At 38.7% G+C, this 13,535-nt stretch overlaps 1 protein-coding gene across 7 annotated transcripts in view; it reads right to left on the bottom strand.

Moving 5' to 3' along the window:
- Positions 1-9,541: 9,541 nt before the first annotated feature.
- Positions 9,542-13,535, bottom strand: part of ATP2C1 (ATPase secretory pathway Ca2+ transporting 1) — a 117,928-nt gene continuing 113,934 nt past the window's right edge. For all 7 annotated transcript variants that reach the window (XM_082459237.1, XM_082459236.1, XM_082459240.1 and 4 more), the window contains 2 exons: positions 12,346-12,487; positions 9,542-11,498 (listed from right to left, as the gene is read on the bottom strand). In XM_082459237.1, the coding sequence (XP_082315363.1) occupies positions 11,368-11,498; positions 12,346-12,487 (273 nt within the window). In that variant the 3' untranslated portion in view covers positions 9,542-11,367. The remainder of the gene's footprint in view (positions 11,499-12,345; positions 12,488-13,535) is intronic.

The raw sequence follows: 13,535 nt of genomic DNA, 5'->3' as shown, positions 1-13,535 counted from the left end.
AGCAGGGGCTACTCTTCGTTGTGGTATGCGGGCTTCTTATCGCGGTGACTCCTCTTGTTGTGGACCACGGGCTCTAGGTGCATGGGCTTCAGTAGTTGTGGCACACGGGCTCAGTAGTTGTGGCATGCGGGCTTCAGAGCGCAGGCTCAGTAGTTGTGACGCACAGGCTTAGTTGCTCCATGGCATGTGGGATCTTCCTGGACCAGGGCTCGAACCCGTGTCCCCTGCATTGGCAGGCGGATTTTTAACCACTGCGCCACAAGGGAAGCCCTATGTGCTCCAGTTTTTAGAACAGGAATTGAAACTGTAATGGTCCCAACAAAAGAAGAAACAGCATCCCATTAATGGGATGTGCAATTAATGGCATAACCAGCATTTTTAAATGGAATATATCAGATATGCATTTCATAGATTAGATGGTTGTGCAAAGTGTTATTTCTTACTGTGGACTGCAGTCAAGACTTTGAAATGGCACTGCTCTGGAACACACTGGAGGCTACTAACATTACAAACACCTGTTACAGAACTGTGAAGGCACGGCCAGTTCCAAATAAAGAATTTGAAAATAGAAAAGCAAGTGGAATGAATATATTTGGGCAAGATCTGAAGATCTGAAAGTACACTCCAACCTTCATTTTTTTATGTATTCATACAAATTGTGTTCCTTTCTTTACTCTCTCACTGATATATTCCATCAGCAGCTAAATGTGGTTTTCAGCTTTTTGAGCAGGCCTGTGTTCAGTTATTAACGTCTGGTAAGCAGTTCTCTGCACTTCCCTAGAGGTACCAACACTCTCAGAGGAAGTAAGCCACATCAGCCACACCTAAGCCCACCCCTCCCAAGGGCTAACTGGCTTTAGTCATTTACAAAAGGCAAAAACAAAATCTCACAGGCTCCTAAAGTTTTCAACCCTAAAACTGGCTTCTGTTTCAAATAAGAGTATTTGGAATAAGGAAATTTTTGTTTAAGAGTGCACGGGTCTCCAGAGTAAGGTTGTTTTCGTCTCTAAAGAGATGGTTATTCCCAGAAGAATCAAGAAAAGAGCAGTCATATGCATCGATTTTTAAGAAGACATGTATTTTTCAAGCAAATAATGGATCTAATGGGAACTATAAGCATGTAAGATCTTTGTAATATCAAAATTGTCTTCCTTGATTCCTGGAGCTGGGGGCCAATCTGGAAGTTATACCAGTATGAGTGGCCCATTTCCTGGCTCATCCACACTGCTTTTTAAAATCACCAACCTTGCATGAAAAACTATTCCTTCCCAGTTCCACTTTGCCAAGTGACTGGTTTGATAGGCACCAGACTGAAGAGTGTAGGGCTATAGAATTTAAAGTCAGTTGAATTATATCATTCACCTTTTTCTTTCATTAACAGGAAATATTTCAAGCCAAGGGGCCTTCCTTCAGTAGACATAAGAAAACACGTTCCTTTCTCTAACTGTTGGAATCAGGCAGGGCCATTCACTTGAAACTACCCAGCTTTGCAGTAAAGGAGTTAAAATCGAATGTCCATTAACTCTTACTCTCTGAGAATTCAGGAAAGTTACCTACCCCGGTATATATCTTCTTCTCCTGTATATATTAAGCGACAGGTTGCAAGTACTCCACAGGACATCTGAGGGGGTTTACCAAAGAAATAGGATAGTACCCAACCCCCAAAAGTCATGCTTGTGTAAGCTGTTTGGGGAGGTAAAACAACGAAATAACGAGAGAACATTTTATGATGCAATCCGTCAGGTGCAAATGGCAAACTGCAGACTGAAGGCTACAATCAGGAGACAGCAGTCACAAGGACAAGGAGGCTAAATCAGAGGATTCTCAGACATGGCTTCTGAGCTTGGCTTTAAGAGACAGGGATGTGATTCGGATGAGGTACAGGAGGCAGTAGGGGCACGTGTGTAGAACGTCCCAACTTGGAAAACCTGTTTCGTTTTTTAATCAAGTCTTTAAACCTTGTTCTTTCTGATTCAGTTCTAGCTAATGAAATCTCACCTGAGTCTTTGGGGATGTTAAGTCTTCAATTAGCAATTTAAGTAACAAAAAGAACTCTGGACACCGAAGATCAATAAATTTTAGGAATAAAGTTGGAGAGAGAAGAACACTATATATAATGTAATCTTCTGTGTTTAGCTGTGATTAAACTTTTATTTGTACAAGTCCTTTTTGAGATACCTGGACCTGGAAAGTTGAATATGTATATCCTATAAATATAAATTCTAAAGGCCTTTCATAATAATTATGACACAAAAGAATTCAAATTAATTTCTGTATTTGGATTTGGATTTCTAATTCAAATTAATTACAGTTTTAGAAGATAAAGACCTCTATAGCTAGAAAGATCTTACAATTATCTTTTCCTTTGTGCATAAAATAAATGAATCTATCTGTAAAATAGGGATCAGGATAATTCAAGTTGTTGTCTAAGGATAAAATGACATGTATTTTAAGTTACTTAGAACAGTCGCTGGCACTAAAAACATGCCATAGATGACAGTCGTTGTTACATCCACACATGAAAGCCAAGAGCAAAGCAAGGGATCTGGGAGAAGTGGGGGTGCCGGGCAGAAACATAAGGCACCATGAGACCAGTGGCTGCCAGAGCTCATGGCAGAATTTTGCAGAGGCAAAGCAGGTCAACACTATTAAATATGGCCGAGATGAGAAGGGCAAGAATGTGAGAACATTAAAGCAGCTTCAGCAGAGTTGCCAGGCTGAAGCCACACTGAAAAGCAGAGAAGTGCCAGGAGAGTGTGAATAGGCAGCCAAGTTAAACCTCAGGAAACAATAAATAAAGACCAGAAGGAACTAGCCCTATGTGAGCACTTTGCCCCTCTTGTCCTTTTTTCTTGTTATCAAGGAATTTTCTGTAGTGTTTTTAAACCCAGTTTGAAAGAGTTTGGGATATGTTAGAGACAGGAGAAAATTAAGAGCAGGTATTACCTCTTCCTGCAGCTGCAAGGGTTATATCCTGGCCCTACCCCATAACCCTAAGGAAACCAAACACGGTCTCCCCAGTAGTGAGGTTTCCAGAGTTCACCGGGCACTGCTTTCTAGCACATGCTGTTTGGCTGGTTGGCACACCATGAAACCAAGCAGCATCCAGTAAGCAGTCACTCCCAAGACCAGGAGAAATAATTCCACTTCTCTAAGAGGACAAACTTTCACTAGTATCTGACTCCAGACATAGTGACCTTGTATTCTTAGTGCAGTGTTTGTGGGGTACTCGGTATTTATCTCATAATGTCTTTCATTAGTGCGTTTCAGTCAAGGCAGCTAGAAATGATTCTGTATTTGTATCACTTTGAAATGAAATACTATTTCTTTTGGACAGATGTATTAAAAAGATGCCTCTCCACTTGAAGCAACAGCTTTCTGAGCCATACAGGACACGTTGCTCTGGCATTTCTTTCCAGGTCTGAATAATGCTAAAATTCAAGCCCATCCAGCTGTAAAAATTCTAAGATGAGAACCTCATGCTGAGGAAGAACGTTTTAAACTTCAAAGGCATGGACTTCCCTCAGGCAGCATACCAGTCTGTTATAATGGGAGAAAGAAATGAAGAGGGAATACATGGAAAAGTGTTCCAGCTAGTTTCACTGGATTCAGTGTTCAGGGAGAGAAATGTCACATGAACAGTGTTCAGGGAGAGAAATGTCACATGTTGCCATGCACATGCAATCACCTGTTTTTGTTTTTTGTTTTTTGGCCTTGCTATGCAGCTTGTGGGATCTTAGTTCCCCAACCAGGGACTGAACCCAGGTCACAACAGTAAAAGTACTGAGTCCTAACCACTGGATCACCGGGGAATTCCCCCACATGCAATCACTTTTATTCCTAACTAGTGTAGGTAACATTTTAGGTATTTGGTTAATATAGCTAAGTCTTTGGTTAAAACAGCTAAATCATACATATTGTAAGAAATTTTCTCATTACCACTTTAGGAGATACTTGGAGATTTCTGTGTACAATGTAACCCACTGTCATCAGGATCAAGGAATACCTAGGAATGTTTTTGCACAAAACAAAATGAAACAAAACAATCAGAATATTTCAATTCTGGATTTTTGATACTTTATGAGACTGAATCATTTGACTCTGTGAAAACATTATATTGGGTTGGCCCCAAACTTTCTGGCCAACCCAATACCATCGCATGAGCTAGCACACAAGATTAGGAAAACTTTCCAGGTGTGTTGATACATATAATTAGCGCTTCTTGGATTAACTGAAGTGCTGGTTCTTCTTGAAAAACTTCCATGTGTGTATCCAGCCATCACTCCCCCCATATCTTCCTGTGTCTGGTTCATGTGTCTTCCTCTTAACAGGGGACTAAATCAAAGGATGCTGACAGGAAATACAAGTCTACTCTTCAGTGTCTCAATGCTTGCTGTCATGGATACACAGTAATGAGCTCTATTTCATAATGGAGGATGTGGATTAATCTACCTATTAAGATGAACTTGCTCTGACATGGAAGCCTTTGAGTAAATACATATTAACATTACTCTAAAAAAAATAGGGTTTATAAACATACCAATGAGAAACACTACAAATTATTGCTAAAATTGCTGTAACAACAGCATTTTATGTTTTCATTAAAAGACTGGAAAGAACCCTCTGTTTTCAGATTTCCTATTCAGTTGTCATTCATTTGTGTAGGATGGGGTGTAGCTGGGAAATGAGGAAACCAGGGGGTTCTGTTGGGGATATGTTAAACACAGCTTTTAGGCGCTTAAGTGCGGAGAAATAGCTGCTAGGCAGCTGGATATATGTCTGGAGCCTAGATTAGTCTTTGGGTGTTGAGATTATGAAATGTTTTCCTTTTCTATTCCTCTATTTACAAATATCTCCAATGAGTATATTGTACTGTTATAGTCAGAGAAATGTTTGTATAGTTGAAGACTCTAGGAAGGGTGGCATCAAGGGAGCAATCTTCTGAGGTTCCCTTGTCTTGCCCCCCAAAACTAAGGAAAACGAGGTAAAAATGGTGGGCAGGGGGTCTTTGGTATTGAAATCTGGGAATGGTGACATCCACAAATCCAAGTTCCCAATCACAAAGCACTGTAGCCCTTCAAGCTCCCAGATTTATGCAAGTTGTGTTTGTTTATTTTTAAAACAAACTAAAGAAACTGACCCTGTTATGTATAATAACCATAATTCATTCTGTAAAGCTATTTTGATAAGTCGGACAGCCAAGGGGAATTCACTAAGAAATACTGTCATAACTTTACCTTAGAAATATAAATACTGTGCAAATATGTTCTGGTTTAGAAGGTTCTGTTCTTCTTCCCTAAGACTGGACTGATAGTAAGCCTGCACAAACGACGACGCCTGTTTCTGTGTGTTAGGAAAAAGCAACTGAGAGGGAAGCCCCCACTTCTCCTGTCCATCCGAGGGGGTGGGAGGGGCAGGTGGATCAGAGAAGAGCAGACTCTGCAGTAGAAACTTAGGTGAGTTGTGTGTGTGGTGTGTGTGTGTTGAGCACAACTCAGATGGGGCAACAGATCAGAACACCCCACCCACTGTAAGAAGAGGGAGCCTTGGTGATGAGGTGGGACAGACAACAGCTGGCATGTCCTTCGTGTTGATGATGTTCTGAGAACAGACTTAGTCTCTGGCAGCCGATCTGGTATCAGTGGCTTCCATCCCAGAGAGAATATCCTGTTGGGAGACTGGACGGTAGAGAAAATTGATGCCACTTCCTTTCTGGTCCACTGAATGCAATGCATAGGCCTATTCTGCTCTTTGTGAATATCTATGAGTAGGCAACTTTTTTCTGTAAAACCCCAGCGTGAACGCAGTGGTAGCAATATGGAAGTGAATGTGTGTACTTGTGTTCCAATAAAACTTGTGGGCAGTAGTCTGTCATCCCCAAAACTAAATCAGCAGCCCCACGTGGGTAAGTTAGGAAGGTATTAAAATAAGCTGTTTCCCTAACTTGTAACACCTCCAACTAATTCATGGGCTATCTAGACCTGTTCCACGAAGAAAGATGCTTATAAATTCTAATGCAATCTTATTATGCAACTATATGGATGAATATGAGAAAGGACCATAAAGACATACTCATTTATAACTCCCTAAAATCGATCTAACAATGCTTAAATATAAAGTTTTTCATGTTTTTCCTATCAAGCATACATTTTTCTGCCATTTGGTTGGGGCCTGCTATATACTGCTCACAGACAGTATTTTGTGAGACTCACAAGTTGTTTCATATTGGCTTTTAAGATGCAGACTTGATGAAAAAGAGCAAATGGTCAAGGCATTATGGTATTTTATTTATGACCATAGATGACACCAAATTGTCACTTCTAACTATACTTATCACAGGGAAAGCCTTAATAGAAAATTGCTTTTAATATAGTTGAGTGAATTGGTATTAAAAAAAAAACCTGTATCAAAGAGCATATTTTGTTTGGGTTCAAAAACTGGAAACACTCAGAAAACAAAAATGGACCTCTATGGTCATGTAGAACAATGTGCCCAATTTCTGGCACTGTGTGCTCTTAATACTGTGAGAGGTGGTTTCTACCTAAGTAGAGCAGTGCAATTACTGCTGAAGAAATACTGGTGTGACCTGGATTGGTGCGTGAAGGCAGTTCAGCCAGGCCGACAGCCATGGCGCCACTGCAGACATGGAGCCTTTGCCAGGGTATCTGTCAATTTGGCTAGACTTGAACACAAAGGGAGCGGAACGGCAGAGCCTGGTGGGCCCCGTGATCTGCACAGGAAACACTGCCTACCTAGACCAGAGCAGACAGAGGAAGGCCCCACACTCACATGTACACGGGAACGCTGGCAGGTCTAGATCAGAGAAGAATTTACAAAGGATCAAAACTAAAGCCTCAAAATATTTTTCCTACCCAAACTTCACCACCTAAACTTATTTTGAATTAAAAGAGAAGATTATAGCAAATTTCTTGTCCAGATTTATCACTTACATGGCTTGGACTTAAAATTTTAATGCTTTCTAAAAAATAAAATCCCACAATTTTATGCCCAAACTTATGGCTGCATTTATTCTTAACAGTATTTACAAGAAACTGCACCACACACACACACACACACACACACACACACACACACACACACACACACACACACACGAGATATGAGGCTAGAAAGATCCAAGGAAGAATTATGAGTAAAATGGAAACAAAAAAAAACATTGTTTTCTACTTGCCTACCATAAATTCTTAATAACTATACTAAAGAAATTACTTTTTTAAAAATCTTACTCTGTCAAAGCTGAGTTTACATTCATTTACTGCTTTACTTTTATCAAAAATAAAAAAAATCGGTGCTTGTAACAAGAAATTATTCATATTTTCTAACTACCTCATAATGAGTCAGCCATGGCTTTAATTCATTCTATGCTAGAAACCTCATCCAACATATCCACTGGGAAAGGACATCACAAACTTCACACTTCAGATTGACCTGTGTCCCACTAAAAGCTGCTTGGCTCTGGTAATTCTCCCAACAGCTCTAGTAGCCAAGCCAGAAAGCCAGAAGCTGCAGTATCTTCCTCTCCTCCCATCGGGTCATGTCAATGCTCTCTCTTAGAAGGCAGAAATTCCAGGTTTTCTCTCCATACTAACTGCCACAACTCAGTTAGTCCCTCTACCTCTTAAGCTTCTACAATTCTCTAATCAGTCTCTCTGTTTTGTCCTTACAGTCCACCCTCTGAGCTTCCACCAGCATGTTACAAGACAAAAATCCAAACTCTTACCACAGTCTGAAATCCTACAGCAGGCTCCAAGCCAAATGTCTTTACATTCACCACTAGGCTCCTGCCTATCTGTCCAGCCCTCACATTATATATACTCTCCTTGCCCTAGCCCCAGACTCCTGTGGTTTTCACCTGTTCCTTCCAGACCCCACCAACACCTCTGCAGAGGCTATGCTGTTTAGTTACAATATCCTGCTGTTCTCAGCTGGAGATTCTCAACTTAAGGCTTGATTCGGATGCCACTAGTTCTAGGAAATTTGACAACCTCCTCCTATGAAGTTATTTCTCTCCTTTGGCTACTGTAGCACTTGGGGCAGCACTTACCACTGTACCACATATATTTCACTTTGGTTTCCAGAGTTAAGACTGAGAACTTCCCAAATCTAAACCTACCAAAACATTTGCAGACTATTATACCTACATTAATATCAAGGATTGGTTAACCGTTATCCATTATTAACAATAAGTAACTCTGAAAACCAAACCCCAAAACCCAACAAGAGTTAACAGTCATACCAAGTGCTAACTGATCTCAAGGAAGCTTAATTATCAGGATAATCTGTCTGTCTAGTCCCATACCAGTTAGGATTAACATTTATCCACACTGTGTTTTAGTATGCAAATCAGCTACTGTTCAGATTGCAGCTTAATCGAAAAAGACATTTCAAAGATTTCCAAATGCCAATCTCAAGGGAAACTTCCAGTAAAATGTGTGCTGGATTCATTTTACTGTATGTGTATTTTTAAAATAAATGTGCAAAGACCACTACTAACTTTCAACAGACAGCCTGTTAACAGTTATATCCTCAGCTAACCCAGCCCATGAGCTCTTGAAGGGCAGGGATGCCACCACCTTTCTATTCCTAGTACATTCTAGGTACTAAAGAAAAGTTTACTGAAATGACAATTAATTCATCCATTTAAATTGAGTGAGTCATACGTAGAAGTAAAATGCACATGAATTGCCAAGTGACAAAGGCAGAAAGCAAGGTAAAGTTAATTAAGGTTCTTAGATCTTATATTTATTGTTTGCCACCAATTCATTTCACTGAGAGGCTGTTATATGGCCAGTGCTCACTTTACTTAGGTACTATATGAAAGAGATCAAAACTTGAAATGACTTCACAAAGATTACCCATGTAAAAGATGTACCTTGCATGGGTATGAAAGGTAAAAAATGTGTTTTATCCTTGTGGGTATGGTTACTGCTATTAAATGAAGTCTGTGTCCTGAGGGGGTAGGTTTTTTTAGGTTGCCTGGTTTCAGGCTGTTCCATTTCTGGGTCATGCAATGCCCAGCAAAAATCTGAGAGAATATGCTACGGCTTGTTCCTCTGCCGCCAGTTTGAATCATTTGAGGGTTATCTACCTAGTTGGTGAATTAAAGCTCCTTTTCTTCCCTGATATTTAATCACTTTGAAGTCAAAAAACTTCATGAGGTAGTCTAACAGGGAAAAATCACATAAGTTACTATTGTTAGGGACTCTAGCAAGTCCCAGGGCCAGGAAATGGGGAAAAATTTAAAATTTAGATACTAGTGCATTTGAATTACCCATGCTAATTCTGATAATATGCTATGTAAAATACATACACAGACCCTAATTTGTTGTTTTACTATGGGAAATCTGTTATACAGATGTAGTATATCTGAATCATACATTTCACTTCTTTTTAAATCACAGATTCAATGTACTGTGAGTACTGCCTAATTTCTGTATCTTCAACATCCATATGATTTTAATGTTAACAGTCCCAACTGGAAGAACATTAACTTATGAAAATAAATCATTCTGGGGGAAGGTTTAAAATCTGAACAATAAGATAGGCACATTTATTTCATATGAGTCATACTCTGAACGTAAAATGCAAAGCAAAAGATTGACGTGCACTTCATATTTCAAGTCCTTGTAACAGAGAAGAAAACTCATTACAAAACTTAGATATGATACATCACCATCATTAAAGATAAAGTTGATTAGACAATGGTTTCCATGTACATTTGACTAGCCTTAAAGAGTAAAGCAGAATACACTGCAGATACCTCAGGTCCTTATATTAAACTGTTTCAGTAACAAGACTCAAAGAATAGGTATCTTTCCTATCGTTCACAACAGTACTGCAGTGCTAACAGTGCAGTTTAATATTGCTGATAAAAACTAGAGAGCGATTTATCCTCACAGTTTAAAAAATTAAGAATAATTATAAAATGCAAAATTCAGTGACTTCAGGAAGAATTAAACATGTAAGAATTTGAGACCCGTTTCTGTTTCAGAGAGAAATATTCAACAGGAAAATGTATTTCTAATTTTGAATTTCTGGCCCGAATTTGCCACACACTCAAAACAAATTACCTATACCTCATCCAGCTATTACAAAAACTGATGGCGTTCCAGGAGAAAATCTATCTATTTCTCTAGCACGCCCAGTGAAGCAGAACAAGGCAGAGGACGACGGTGGAAGCAGGAGAGGGGCAGGCTCCGGGCTGTGCTGCAACCTAGGCCCCAAAGCTGCAGATACACAAAGAGTAAAGGTCAGCACAGAATCTTCCACTTATACTCTGCTTCATAAACCATCTGTTTAGGTTTGGGGCTTTTTTATTCTTTAAGTTTACCACTCTATACTTCATAAGAAAGATTTTTTTAAAGTACACATAAAAAGACATTAAGAAGTAGTAAAATTCAGATATTCAGGTGAGGTACTTAGATTTATATTTAGGAGATGACTTTGTCAAGGAGATACTTGACAAAGTATGTATTGATATTTAACTCTAAAAGAAGGCATAACACATTAACATAATCTGCTATAAATATCAGCCCAACCAGTCTTAAATTTTTTTGACTCCATGACTAAGTGTTAATTACAGACATGGCTACCCTACCCTAGAATGCCACTCCACAGCCCTGTATTAATTGTGCTAGACCAAAGACTCATACCAAAAAACAAAAGAAGAAGAAAAAGGCAACCATTTACACTTACTAAGAAAAGCAAACATTTACTTCAAATTGCAGTATAGGCTTTTCAATCACAAAAAGAAAGAAAAGAACAGTGATCTGACAGTGGTCACATCCTGTGCAAAAAACTTGAGATACAAAAATGGTAACACAAGGTAGCTGAGCTGCTTACACTGCAGGAAAAGGAAATACAGTAGCTGAAATATGGCACTCCTGGGAATCAACTTCTAAACCAGACAGAATGCCTTTGAAATGATTAAATTTATTTGTGTATTAGTAAGAAAGCCCCACCACCATAAATAGTACAATATTTAAAAATTAAAAAAAAAATCATATTTATCTAGGATAGATTGTATATTTGAACTGTTAGATCTCTTTAAGTGCAGAAGGTGGTTCAGGTTTTGCTTGTTTTTTAAATTAAATAACTGCCCATACACTTTACGAAGTTCCACTCAATCGCAAAAGCCAATTTCAATCAAGGAATATGTTATCAAAGTTGCATAATTTCATTTGGGACTGTCAGCAGGTTAAAGTCTCAAATCAAGTCTTCAACACTCATTTTTAGTCAATAAAAAGTTCAAAAGTTCTCAAATCTTCATTATCCTCTTGAACTTGCCCTTCTAAATGATCCTCAGACTGCAATTCCTAGTTTGCAAATAAAAGAATGCAATATGCATCATACTTCAAGAAAAGACGACGATGTCGAGCTAACAGGCTTCTGGATCTTCTCCCTGCTCCTTTCAACCTTCTTGATAATTTCTGCCACTATGCACACTGACGAGGTGAGACCCAGAAGAAACAGCAAATCTGCAAGAGAAAGTAAGTTGGGTTTTACAATTCTTTAAACTTACAGTTGCAGAGCGTAATAACTTATGTTTTTCTAGCATTTTACCACAGCTTTTAAAATACATTATTTCTCAACCATTCCACAAAGTAGCCACAACCGGCCTGAAATTAAAATCTTGACATTAAACTAGTTCAACTCTAAGGTAAACTTTAACTTACAGCAAAAAAATACAGTGATTCATAAATATCCAAATTACCTTTAAAAACCCAAGAATTAGAACTAGCATTATCATAAAATGCGTCCGTTCTCACACTTACATAGGAAGATTAACTTTTAAATGTACTGTATGGTGATGCATTTAATGCACAGTCTGTGAAAGAATAATGACTGTCTTCACATCAGCTTAATAAAACTCTTAGGGCTGTTATTTCATAAAATAATGTGCAAATTAGCAAATAAGAATAGGAAAATGTTAGTTTAACAATCAAAATGGTAATTTTAAAGAAGAGCCATTTGGTTTTCAGTGAGCTTAAATCTAGTTTTTTCTTCATACAAGATTAAAAAGTTATAAACTACAATTACTGTGTAACACGTTTTGATTTGCTATCTTTCAGAATCACCAAATATGATTTTGACACGTGACAACCTACAAAAAATTAACAAGAAAAAAATTACAAAAAAAGTTTAAAACCTAGAGTTGGGAGAGTGACTCCCCTAAACATTTCCAAATGAGAAAACAGAGCACACACATTTTTCAAAGCAAGCCACTTATTTCACTTTTTAAAAGAAAATTCTTCTTAGAACAAATGCATGAGAAAATACAACTCATTTATAATATGTAAATTATAAAGATAACATTTCCCTTACCCAGTATACTTAGGCTCTCGGTCTGAAAAACTTTCTGAAGTGGAGGAAAGTAAATAACTAATAACTGTCCCATGATGGATCCAAGAACTGCGTAGCAAAACATTTTATTACTGCAGAGTCCAATCTCAAAAACAGATTTGGTCTGTTGGCAGAGCACAGAGTTCAGTTATTACTCCTTGGTCACAGAAACAACTTCTTTATTATTACACTCACCTCCAGTTTTTACTAAGCTGGACGGAATTCTACAATAGTAGTACCATGAAATCTCTAAATTTTAACTATTATTTTGGAATAATTTAGATGGAATAGGGTAAATTTTAAAGCAGCTTCTCTTCATCAAGGGCTTTAAGGGTGATGCTATTAAAAAAATAAAGACCACAGAAACTTCCTTTAGTCCTCCAAAGCATAAGAAACTTTATTTGTATATGATAATTTTGCTAAATCATTTCTATCATTCATTAAGGTACATAATCTAAAAACCTTTCTCGAAGAATGGACTTAGTTACGTGTGTAGTGACAAAGTAAAAATGCCTTTCATAAAACAAAAACCAAATACTAAAGCTTCTTCAAAAATTAGTCTAAGTTAATGACAATTCACTGTACTTGGAAAGTTCTAGCATGGTGAATGGTAATAGATATAGTTAAGGATTTATATGGTGCTCTTAAATTGAAATGAACAGTCAGGCCTCAAATGTAGCTAGTTTCCAAGAACAACATGCTCTGAAAAAGTACCATTAGGTTCTAGCCCATTATTTTCTAACAAAGCATTTCAATCAAGAGAAGGTAATCCAGGGCTTCCCTGGTGGTGCAGTGGTTAAGAATCCGCCTGCCAACGCAGGGGACACGGGTTCGAGCCCTGGTCTAGGAGGTTCCCACATGCCGCGGAGCAACTAGGCCCGTGCGCAACTACTGAGCCTGCGCTCTAGAGCCCGTGTGCCACAACTACTGAGCCCGCGTGCCTAGAGCCTGTGCTCCGCAACGGGAGAAGCCACCGCAGTGAGAAGCCCGCGCACCATAACCGAGAGTAGCCCCCACTCGCCGCAACTAGAGAAAGCCCACACGCAGCAACGGGGACCCAACTCAGCCAACGATAAATAAATTAATTTTTTTAAAAAAAGAGAGAGAAGGCAATCCACCTTAAGATAAAGCATGGGAAGAAAAGAAAATTTTAAATGTCCTAAGCTTTGACA

Source organism: Balaenoptera physalus, assembly GCF_965194825.1.
Source record: "Balaenoptera physalus genome assembly, chromosome: 4".
Lineage (NCBI taxonomy): Eukaryota > Metazoa > Chordata > Mammalia > Artiodactyla > Balaenopteridae > Balaenoptera > Balaenoptera physalus.
This window is presented reverse-complemented; position numbering and strand designations above follow the sequence as displayed.